The following is a 12317-nucleotide window of genomic DNA, read 5'->3' as shown; positions in this document are numbered from 1 at the left end:
TCACATCCTGATTAACGTTTCATGACTTTGTGAGTTCAGTTCTGAACAGAAATAGAAATGATTTTTGTAGGGAAACAGAATTTAAATGCATCAGTAAAACTAAACAAAATGGAATGATTTCTCTTTGTTTCTGGCTGACTCCATAGTCATTTGTCAACTTATTTATTTTAGAAATATTATTCAGAGATATGCAGTAGGTTTACTATGACTTGATAAAGACTCAGGCTTACCCAGCATCCATTTTTAAAGTACCTAATTTAGCTTTCAGCTAGTTCTTTCCAGAACCTTCTTTGCTTAGTCCCGAGTGTACATTAAATTAACTGCATATAGTCCATCTGCACAGTCATCCACATACATTTGGACATGCTGGATTCTGTTTCTAAAATCTATGTTTCGAATGAAGGTTATCTACTGTAAAAGAATATTCAAGCAAATAAATAAAACTGTAGAGCACAGAACTCAGACTCTATGGAACAAAGGCAAATCATAAGTTAACTTTATATACCTCTCACAAAAGAAAAAATGTCAGTTAGATCTTTATTTGTCCCATTGATGTCTCCAGTCCAAACAGTGCTTCTTTAAAGCTAATGATATTTCAGCAATATAATATCCTTCCTCAGAAAACTGGATCAAAACATCAGGATCAGAAGAACTAGATGGTGCCCGGCTACAACTGATGCTCTGACAGGGAACACAACAGAGAACCCCTGAGGGAGCAGGAGAGCAGTGGGATGCAGACCCCAAATTCTCATAAAAAGACCAGACTTCATGGTCTGACTGAGACTAGAAGGACCCTGGTGGTCATGGCCCCCAGACCCTTCTGTTGGCCCAGGACAGGAACCATTCCCGAAGCCAACTCCTTAGACTGGACAACGGGTTGGAGAGGGATGCTGGTGAGGAGTGAGCTTCTTGGATCAGATGGACACTTGAGCCTCTGTTGGCATCTCCTGCTGCAGGGTAGATGAGAGGGTAGAGGGGGTTAGAAGCTGGTGAAATGGACACGAAAAGAGAGCGGAGGGAGAGAGCGCGCTGTCTCGTTAGGGCGAGAGTAATTGGGAGTATGTAGCAAGGTGTATATAAGTTTTTATGTCAGAGACTGACGTGATTTGTAAACTTTCACTTAAAGCACAATAAAAATTATTAAAAAAAAAAAAAATCAGGATCATTCCTTAGGAAATTCCAGGACATTCCCATTGCCGGTTCTTTTTACCATTTTTCTTGAAGGTCAATTCCAACCCAAACCAATCCTTCTTGTGAGAGTAAAGTCAAATCATAGTTAATGATTATATATGATATGTACTATGCTTGGCTGTACCTGAATTTTGTAACTATTTTAAGAAACGCAATTTCAATGAGAGAAGAAAAACACCTAACAGAATATAATCTATACAATAATAAAGAGATTAAAGCAATTTCTTTTCCAAATAGGATGAATTCCTTTTCCAAAATAATTATACAGTAAGGTATTCATACGTGGTTTAGTGAAGAACCTCAATGTCTCATTTACTATCCACTAGGCAGATGCAAAGAAATCTTTGTTTTGCGTGGGTAAGTTAGTGGAAGAGTGTGCAACACAAACAACAGTCTTACTAAGCTGTCTGGGTATACTGGACCACTTTCCAAAATAGAATTCTACCCTCAAATATAAATTAAATGATAACGTAGAAAACTCTGTCAGGCTAAATTCCCTATTTTACAAAGAAAGGAAAAAAAGAGAGACAGACACACGTACACAGAAACACCAGATTCACAACTATTTAAAAGGCAAAAGATTTATGCGATCTGAAGAGAAACCAGAGTATGAGACTCACAACTATTAAAATCAAAGAGGTACTACTTATATCCTATATGTAAGTATCAACAGTCAAATTTCCCAGCACAAAGACTTTCGAAGCCAGTCTAATAAAGATGACATTAAGCCTAGGCCCATGAAAGTTAGCCAAAGGTCATGTTGTTACTCAATGATTTAAGTAAAACTTGAAAAGAAGGAAGAGAGAAAGGGAGGGAGGGAGCGGAGGAGGCAGAAAGAGAGAAACACAGACAACCTATGGAATTGGAGAGAGTATTTGCATTTCATATATCTAATGAAGGACTTGTATCCAGAATATCTAAAGAACTCTTACAATTAACCAATGAATAGACAAAAAACTCAATTAAAAACAGGCAAAAGTTTGAATAGTCCTTTTTTTAAAAGAAGATACACAAATGGCCAACAAGCACAAGAAAAGACTTTCAACATTAGTCATTAGGGAAATGCAAATCAAAACCACAACGAGATACCACTTTACATCCACTCAGACTGCTATTTTGGAAAAAGGAAAATAAGTGTTGTCAAGAATGTGGAGAAACTGCAACCCTCAAACATTGCAGGTAACTGTAAAACAGTGCAACCACTTTGGAAAGCAGGTTAGCAGTTCCTATAAAAGGTGAACACAGAGTTACCATTTGATTCCGCAATTCTACTTCTGGGTCGTTCTCTGAGCAAAATAAAAATATATGTCCAACTGAGTCCGGCACAACTAGATGGTTCCCTGCTACCACCACCAACTGCTCTGACACTGGTCACAACAGAAGGTCCTGGACAGCGCTGGAGAAAAATTTAGGACAAAATTCAAACTCACAAAAAAAGACCAGACTTACTGATCTAACAGAGTCTGGAGAACCCCAAGAGCATGGCCCCCAGACACCTTTTTAACTCAGTACTGAAATCACTCCTGAGGTTCACCCTTCAGCCAAAGATTAGACAGATAAAACAAACAATGATACATATAGCTCAACCATGTATAGGAGACAATGGGCGCACCAGCCCAGGAGCAAGGAGGACGAGAAGGCAGAAGGGGATAGGGAAGCTGGACGAATGGAAATGGAGAACCCAAGGTTGAGAAGGGAAGAGTGCTGCAATGTTGTGGGGCTGACAACCAATGTCCCAAAACATATGTGTATTGTTTAATGAAGAACTAACTTGCTCTGTACACCTTCATCTAAAGCACAAGAAAAAAGTTTTTTTTGCCACATAAATAACAGGTATTAGTTATATTTGTACAACAGGATTAATGTAATTGATGTCACTAAATTATACACATGAAAAAAGTGAAATTTGGCAAATGCTCTGTTATATGTATTTTACAATAATAAATATTAAAAAAAAAAATATGTCCACCCAAAAACTTGTACACGAAAGTTCATAGCAGCATTATTTATAATAGCCAAAAAATGGAAACCACCAAAATGTTCATCAACTGATGAAAGGACGAAATATGGTATATTCAATGAAATAAAAAAATCAAAATATAGTATATCCGTACAATAAAATAAAAAGGAATAAAATACTGATATAGCTATAACATTGATTATTGTTGAAAACATGCTAAATGCAAGAAGCCAGTCACAAAAGGCCATGTATTGCATGATTCCATCAAATGAAACGTGCAGAAGGGACAAATCCACGGAAACAAGGTATGTTAGTGGTTGCCAGAGGATGGGTGGGAGGGAGAATCAGGAGTGACTGCAAAAGGGTACAAGATTTCTTCCTGGGGTAAGGAAAATTCTCAAATTAGATAGTGGTGATGGATCCACAACTCTGAATACACTAAAAATAACTGAACTGTACACTTTAAAAGAGTGAATTTTATGATATGTAAATTATAGTTTATCAAGCTATTATTAAAAAAAAGAAAAATGAATAAACTGAAAAGCATAATTTTGAATAAGGATATGAGTATTATCAATTTATACTTTATCAATACAACCATGACTGTGTTTTAAAAAAATCATAAATGGAAGGTTTTCTTCAGGTATCTTAAGGATCTTAAGCCTGATACTAAAACTGGGAAAGCAAGTTTGCAAAGCAATTTAATTCTAGGAAGTTAAAGGGTAAAGGCACGGGTACCTCAAGCTTCCAGGGTGCTTGTCCCAAAATACTTGACTCTCCTGAGGGACTAAAAGAAACCAAAATGTGCCAGCTTTCTGCTTTGTATATACTCCTCGTGTCTGTTCATCCTTGCTCATGTTTCTACTTCTGGCCTATTAAATTTGAATCATGTACTCAAAAGCATGAGACTTAAGCCTCCTTTATGTAACAACCCAGATTAAATAACTACAAAGTGTTAGAATTACAGAATGGTAGAATAAAAGAACTCATAGGACTGTTTTCCTCTCTACTCAATCCATTCCAGTTAGGCTCACACATTGCAGAAATACAAGCTACCTGAGTCTTTTAAATTTTGAGAATAAGATCAAGTACTTCTTTTAGATATGTTTGTTGCTTTTTTAAAACTTGTTTCAAATTGCCACACCTACGAAAATGAATAGAAATGCCAAGTTGGTTCAGAAAAAAATAAATGAAAAACATTAGGTCTATCATCATTATATTCCTAACCTAACATTATTATGGCTTCAAACAGCAACCAAATACCTTGTTACTGATAGGAAAGCATTAAAAAAAAAAAAAAAAAACTTTCAGATATAACTTTATTATATAAAAATTCAGCTTAAGGTCAGATATCAACCTTAAATCTCGTATGCAACATCAACAGCACAATCCTACAGCTGTCCTCTTAGCCCTAAAGTACATCAACTGAATAGTGGACCTTAACTCAGATGAACTTCTACTATAGTCTCACTTACATATAAAACATTTAATTATTACTATCTTTCTGAGAATGATCAAAGCCTAAATTCTAGCAAGCTGAGCCAAGGGCTTTAAAAGTACTGGCGGCGCAGAACGGTGTATATGTAGATGAGAGACTCACTGTTACCTCACGTGCCATACCTGGTATGCACTGTGCTGTGGCCTCAGTGGTGATGGTGGCAGCGGCTGGGGGCTGCTGCTGGCTGGAGCTCACTTCTGGCTCTGCGTTAACAGAGGGAGAAAGGGCTACCTCACAGGAGGAAACCTGGCTGGGCAGATGGGGCAGGAACTCTTCAGAAGCAACTTGCTCATCCTGCCCAGGCAGCTGCAGGGCAGACAAAGGGATACTGATCTGTTTGTTAGGATGGGATGTGCTCACAGGCATCTGCATTGCCACCTGCTGGTTGGTGCCATGGGCACCAGGAGTTCCTCTGTTTGGTGAAGCCAGAGATACCCTGGCAGTCTTCTGGACAACTGGTCTGGAGATCACAGAGGGGGAAGCAGACACGCCATGTGGGTCTATCTCCGTGCTGATGGCAGACGTTACGTGGGGAATCAGCTTAGCAGGCCCTACACAGGAGGGACCAGCGTGAGTCTGAGATTTGGGTTTTGCCATCTGCGTCAATGATAGGGCTGGGCCATCCACCCCTCCCGTCAGCTCTGCATTTGCCACAATGTAATAATCTTCAGGAATCTCTTGTTTGATTTTCTTGATGATGACATCATTGCTGCATTCATCAATCATTTGAGTCTGAGAGCTTGAATGGAAAGAAGATGGGATTACACCAGGTCTTTTTCGAGCAATACTTTGAGGCCTCTGAGTTTGGGGTTCAAAGTCACTATCTTCATCTGTAACAGAAGACTCACAAACCATGTCAAACAGGGTGTTTTCATCCTCATATTCCTCAACGGCTTCATCCAGTTCAGAGGGCTCGCTGCAGTAAGAGAAGTCACAAGAGTCTCTGGTCCGGTTACAGTCTAGCTTTGCTTTCACGGGTCTCCCAGGGTACCTTTCAACAGGGCTGGTCTGTGTCTCAGAGGGCACTCCGATTATACTGGGACTATCAGAGTTAAAACTTCTGTTATCCTGGAAACAGACCCTCTCCTGGGACCCAGCTCTGCAAGTAGCTGTCAGTGGCCAATGATAAGCGTGGCCTGCACTACAGCCCCACATTGCTGTCAGGTTCCCATGGGAACCTTCAGAAAGCAAGTGTTTCAGGTTTGGAATGAGGCTGCAAATGGTCCCATGGCTGTGGGCCCAGCTGACCAATTTGGACAGATTCTCAGATGAGGTATGAAGGCAATCCTCCATGTTACAGGATTAGCAGCGTCTTTCCTACAGGAAAATAATCAAAGTAAAAGCCATTATTACCTAAGACACTCCCATATTTCAATTACTTCAATTTCCTCCAACTATGATCATTTGGCATCAATAAGAAATGCCTTTCAAAACTGCATCTAGTTAATATCACTGCATATGGGCAAGGACTAGAAGGGAATACAGGAAAAGTAAAAACAGCTGATGTCTGATGGTTGTGGAATTTGGAGAAATTTTTTGTTAGATTCCTTTATTGTTCTAATAATTCCTGCATAAGCAAAAAAAGAAAAAAGAAACAGCTATGCTACAAGAAAAAAAAAAAAAAAAAGGAGATGAGCTTTTTCATGGTACATTTTAACCAAAGTCACAAAGACAGAGGTTCAGTCAACCCCTTAATAATATAATGTGCACATAGTATTACCTGTATTACCCAAGAGCATGAACTCCCAATCTCACCCTTTTTCACCAAAAACTTCATTACTAGAGGAAGAGCTATATGTTCTTTTTCTCAAAACTTGGCTTAAACCTATTTTTTGAACTTTTGCCATTAGAAAGTGTGATATGACCACCAAACATTGCCATACACATTTTTTTACACACCCCCCCCCCAAAAAAAAACTACTACAGAGTGTCTCTCTCACACCTAGGTTACTTAAATACAGTTTTTCATCTTTTATGAGCAAATAGTGTATTAAAATCACCAAAAAGAACTAAACACATTTTTGGGGGGACCAAAAACACTACAGCATCTCTCTCTCATATTGGATTTTACAAATAAATTCTTGGGACGTCTACAATTCTATGTCAAAATGATTTCATTTTGATAATAGATTATTACGAATCATCAGAATAATCACTTTATATCCAAGTACTGTGCTCCTTTGCTTTTGTGACAGCGTTCAACTTCCAATTTGTTAGGAAGCCTGTTTAGCTGCAGTTATGCTTACGCTGCATTCTTTGTACCAGGTATAAATACAAAAGTTCCCTTTTGCACTGAAAATTTTCAAATGAAAAGCATCAGGATTTGACATCATGAAAACGGTACATTGTGATGATGGGGTAATATACCACTTTAAGTCTTGAATTAATGAAAAGAGTAACTGAAATAAATGATGTATGTTCATATAAAGGAAAATCATATACATTACAGTACTGGTGAAGAATCCTGAATATACCATGGACTGCCAAAAGAACAAACAAATCTGTCTTAGAAGAAGTACAGCCAGAATGTTCCTTAGAAGGGAGGATGGTTAAGATTTCACCTTGCGTACTTTGGACATGTTATCAGGATGGACCAGTCATGAGAAGGACATCATGCTTGGTAAAGTAGAGGGTCAGTGAAAAAGAGGAAGACCCTACTGTGGTAGTAACAATAGTGAGGATGGCACAGGACCAGACAGTGTTTTGTTCTGTTGTACATGGGGTTGCTTTGAGTAGGAATCAGCTTGATGGCGCCTAACAACAACAGCAGCAGCACAGTATTTAAAGGAAGATGTTGCAGCAGTTCAAATATAGAAAAGTATGGCATAATCAAGCCATAACACTGTATAAGCATATAGAACTCAAAATAACCCATTACGCAGGTAAAAGCTACTATACAATAATAAAATGGTACCTTTGCTAAAGGACTCACAGTCTGGAGGAGGGGGGAATTACTACAATTAGAAGAAATAAAAGACCAAGTGGATAGAACTATAAATTTTATTCAAGCTTATCCACTTAATTCTATAGTATTCACCAACTTTTGAGAATCAACATTAGTAATCCTAAATTGCTTTTATTACATTCTGAAATTCATTGGCAATCTCATGAAGAGGCTCTTAATCTTTTCTTGAGTACCATAAGAAGAAAATATTTTTCCAGTATTACTATTAATGTATTTCAACCAGGTTACCAATGTTAAATGGTAGATATGACAGCATAATTAGTTAATCTTTTAGGGCAATTAAATGAATTGATCCAAGTTGACAAGGAATAGCTACCTATATACTGCAATATATTCCAAGTTTAATACAAAACGGAATCAATGATAAGACAATCAAAGTGTTTTCAAAATCCTGAGAATAAGTAGTATTTAGAGTTTACTGATTTCCTTTAGCTGTCTGATGATAAGCTCTCTGGTGAACCGTAATGCTTTTACTACATCTCCACGAACTGGAAATTAACTTCAGATGTTATTTTCCCATATATGATATAACAGCGATGGGATTAGACACAGCTTTACAGAGTTATCAAGTGACACTTCATTAGAAACTGAAATGCAAGGAGTCCTGGCTGGCAAAGTTTAGATTAAGTATGCAATCTGATTACCCTTAATTAGCATACAAAGCTATAAAGTTATTAATATCACATTACATGATAACTTAGGTAAGTGGGGAGCCCTGGTGGTGCAGTAGTTAAGAGCTCAGCTGCTAACCAAAAGGTCAGCAGTTTGAATCCATTAGTCGCTCCTTAGAAACACATATGGGTCCTTACTACTCTGTCCTATATGGTCGCCGTGAATCGGAATCGACCTGATGGCAATGGGTTTGATTTTGGTTTTAGGCAAGTGGAAATTCTATGCATTAATATTTATATTAAAATCAAAATCAGAAACACATTAAATATAGGATCAGACTTTACACCATTAAACCCACCATGGACCATGAGAAACATAGCTTGACCATAAATCAGTGGAATAACATAACATTAATTGTTATTGCAGCTGGTATTTATTGAACAATTTGCAGGAAAACCTGGTGGCATAGTGGTGAAGAGTTTGGCTGCTAACCAAAAGGTCAGCAGTTCGAATCCACCATGCGCTCCTTGGAAACCCTATGGGGGCAGTTCTACTCTGTCCTATAAGGTTGCTGTAAGTCAGAATCGACTTGACGGCAATGGGTTTGGTTTGGTTCTAGGGCTTGAAATACATTCCCTCACTCCAATAACCCTAATAAATAAATTATCCTCATTACAAATAAATAGATTAAGTAACCTGCAAGAAGCCCTGGTGGCGCAATGGTTAACAGTTTGGCTGCTAACTGAAAGGCTGGCAGTTCGAACCCACTAGCAGCTCCATGGGAGAAAAAACCTGGCGACCTACTCCCGTAAAAATTTCAGCCTAGGAAACTCTATGGGTCAGCTCTACTCTGTCATATGAGGTCATTATGAGTTGGAATCGACTTGATGGCACACAATAACGACAGGTCACTTGCACAAAGTAAGTGGCAGAGCCAAAAATTTGAACTTCATCTTACTGCAGAGCCCATGCCCTTAACATCGTACCACACTGTCTCCTGCATTATAATAGGAGAAGGACATCGTCTCATTCCCCACCACATTAATGTTGTTAATTTGAATTTACGTTTGGTTTTACAGTTTTACTTGAATTGGTAAGTTTATTTTGGCTTACAGCTAATATCAGGGCTATGAATGTTAAGTTTTATGTTTGTACATATTTAAGTAACATTATAATAAATGATTTAAGTCTGCATTAAGCATAAAGAAGGCCCATGAAAATATTTTTCTTTCAAAAGTTTGAGAAAATGTGTTTTACAGAAAATAAAAAATAGGTATGAAAGTATTACGTCACTTGTCTAAAATCTAACAAAGCTAGCTAGCAGGCAAAAACCAGTAAATGTCTAGTTGGCTTCCACCTGACTTCAGCTGCAACAATCTGTCCAACAGTCCTTGTAGTCCGTCGCTTTATAAAAAGTTCTCAACGTTCCAGGGGGGTTGTTGGTTTTTCTTGTGTGTGTTTGAAGTCATTAGATATCAACTGCTGATGGATGAAATAAACACATTTCTTGAAAAATACAATTTACCAAAATTGACACAAGAAGAAACAGAAAATCTGACTGCATATAGCTATAAAAGACATTGAATTAAAAAACAAAAACAAACACCTGCCGCAAAACAAAGCCCAGACAGTTTCACTGGGAAGTTCTAACAAGCACTCAAGGAAAAAATAATGCCGATATTATGCAAATATTGGGGGGAAAAAAAAGAGAGAAGGGATCATTGCCCACCTTTTTGCAGGAGGCCAACATAACCCTAATACCAAAACTTGACAAAGACACTATAATAAAGAAAGTTTTCGGATGTGGTAGTATTCTGAATCCTGCTGTAAAAATTCTTTACAAAATATTAGCAAACTCAACCCAATAATATTTAAAATGTACAACACATCGTGACCAAGATATATGCCAAGAATGAAGGCTGGCTGAACATTCAAAAATCAATCAATGTAATCAACATATTAACATAACAGCCTAAAGGAGAAAAACCATATGATCATTTCAACAGATGCAGAAATGCATTTGACAAATTCAACACCCATGCATGATAATAATAATAATAAACCCTTAACAAACTAATAGGGCATCTATGAAAAATCTACAGTTAATAGCACGTTTAATATAAAAAGCTGAATTGTTTCCTCCTGAGATCAGGAATAAAGCAAGAATGACCATTTGCATCACTTCTATTCATTACTGCACAGAAGGTCCTAGCTACTAAAATAATGCAAGACAAAGAAATAAAAGGCAGAAAAATTGATATGGAAAAAGTAAAACTGTCCTATTTGCAGATGATGCGATGGCTAATACAATGGCTGATCCATGGCTACTTATGTAGAAAATCCCAGGGAATTCACAAAACAACTGCTAGAATTCATAACTGAATTTAGCGGTATCATAAGACAAAAGATTAATACAAAAATCATTTTCTACATGCCAGCACCAAGAACCTGGAAATAAAATTATTATTAATTCTATTTACAGTGGTGTAAAATATATAAAATACCTAGAAATAATTCTAACAAAAGATGCCAAAGACCTCTATGAAAAGAATTACATAATATTGTTGAGAAACGTTAAATATGACCTAATAGACTGACATACTATACTCATCGATTGGAAAATTCAATATTGTTAGCTTAGTGATTATTCTCATATTGATCTACAGGTTCAATACAATTCCAATCAAAATTCTAGCAGGCTTTTCTGGCAGAAATTAACAAGCTAATTCTCAAATTTATATGGAAATACAAAGAATCTAGAATAGCCATAGAAGAACAAAACTGGAGGACTCATACTACCTGATTTCAAGACTTAAAGTAATTTCAAGCTACAGTGGGGTATTGGTGGAAGGTCAAACACTTGTATCAACGGAACTAAATTAAGAGGCTAGAAATAGTCATATTTAGTAACCTCCTTCCACCCTCCCCCCCATAAGTGTTATTTACTGCAACACTAATGATTACAATGTGTCTATATTGTAATGGGCTTGATCTCCCAACTGGTCTGAAGAGTCTTTGTCCTTTCCAGGGACCTGACCAAAATAAAGATGGAGCTACAGGCAGTAGGGCTGCTGGAAAACCTGCTGTAGACTCCTCAGACAGTGAAGGCCTGGAGCCTGTCCCAAGTGGAAGGGGCATCACCTCCAGTAGCGGCAATCCTCTGGAAGACAGTTTGTTGTTAGACGCCACTGACTCAGTTTAGACTCACAGCAACCCTGTGTACAACAGAATGATATACTGTCCGGTCCTGTGCCATCTTCACAATTGTTATGCTTAAGCCCACTGTTGCAGCCACCGTGTCAGTCCATCTCCTTGAGGATCTTCCTCTTTTTGCTGAACTTCTACTTTACCAAGCATGATATCCTTCTCTGGGGACTGATTCCTCCTGATAAGGTGTCCAAAGCATGTGAGAAATCTCCTCATCCTTGCAAAAAGGACCATTCTGACTACCCTTCTTCCAAGACAGATTTGTTCGTTCTTTTGGCAGTCCATGGTAGATTCAATATTTTTTGCCAACACCGTAACTCAAAGGCGTCTTCATTGCCCAGGTTTCACATGCGTATGAGGCAACTGAAAACAACATGGCTTGGGTCAGGCACACCTTAGTCTTCAAGGTGACATCTTTGCTTTTCAATACTTTAAAGAGGTCTTTTGCAGCAGATTTGCCCAATGCAATGCATCTTTTGATTTCTTAACTGCTGCTTTCACGCTGTTGATTGTGGATCCAAGCAAAATGAAATCCTTGACAACTTCAATCTTTTCTCCATTTATCATGATGTTGCTTATTGGTCCAGTTGTCGGGGTTTTTGTTTTCTTTATGTTGAGATGTAAACCATACTGAAGGCTGTAGTCTTTGATTTTCATCAGTAAGTGCTTCACATTCTCTTCACTTTCAGCTAGCGAGGTTGTGTTATCTGCACAATGCAGGTTGATAATAAGTCTTCCTCTCATCCTGATGCCTTATTCTTCTTCATATAGTCCAACTTCTTGGATTATGTGTTCAGCATACAGACTGAATAAGTATGGTGAAAGGATACAACCCCGATGCACACCCTTCTTGACTTTAAACCACGGAGTATCTCCTTGTTCTG

At 38.0% G+C, this 12317-nt stretch overlaps 1 protein-coding gene across 4 annotated transcripts in view; it reads right to left on the bottom strand.

The window, feature by feature from the left end:
- Positions 1 to 12317, bottom strand: part of KIAA1958 (KIAA1958 ortholog) — a 164143-nt gene that overhangs the window by 89894 nt on the left and 61932 nt on the right. For all 4 annotated transcript variants that reach the window (XM_049895619.1, XM_049895622.1, XM_049895618.1 and 1 more), the window contains exon 2: positions 4772 to 5966. In XM_049895619.1, the coding sequence (XP_049751576.1) occupies positions 4772 to 5942 (1171 nt within the window). In that variant the 5' untranslated portion in view covers positions 5943 to 5966. The remainder of the gene's footprint in view (positions 1 to 4771; positions 5967 to 12317) is intronic.

The sequence above is a fragment of the Elephas maximus genome, chromosome 9 (assembly GCF_024166365.1).
Source record: "Elephas maximus indicus isolate mEleMax1 chromosome 9, mEleMax1 primary haplotype, whole genome shotgun sequence".
Taxonomy (NCBI): Eukaryota; Metazoa; Chordata; class Mammalia; order Proboscidea; family Elephantidae; genus Elephas; species Elephas maximus.
The sequence above is the reverse complement of the archived record's forward strand: the minus strand, read 5'-3'. Positions and strand labels throughout refer to the sequence as shown.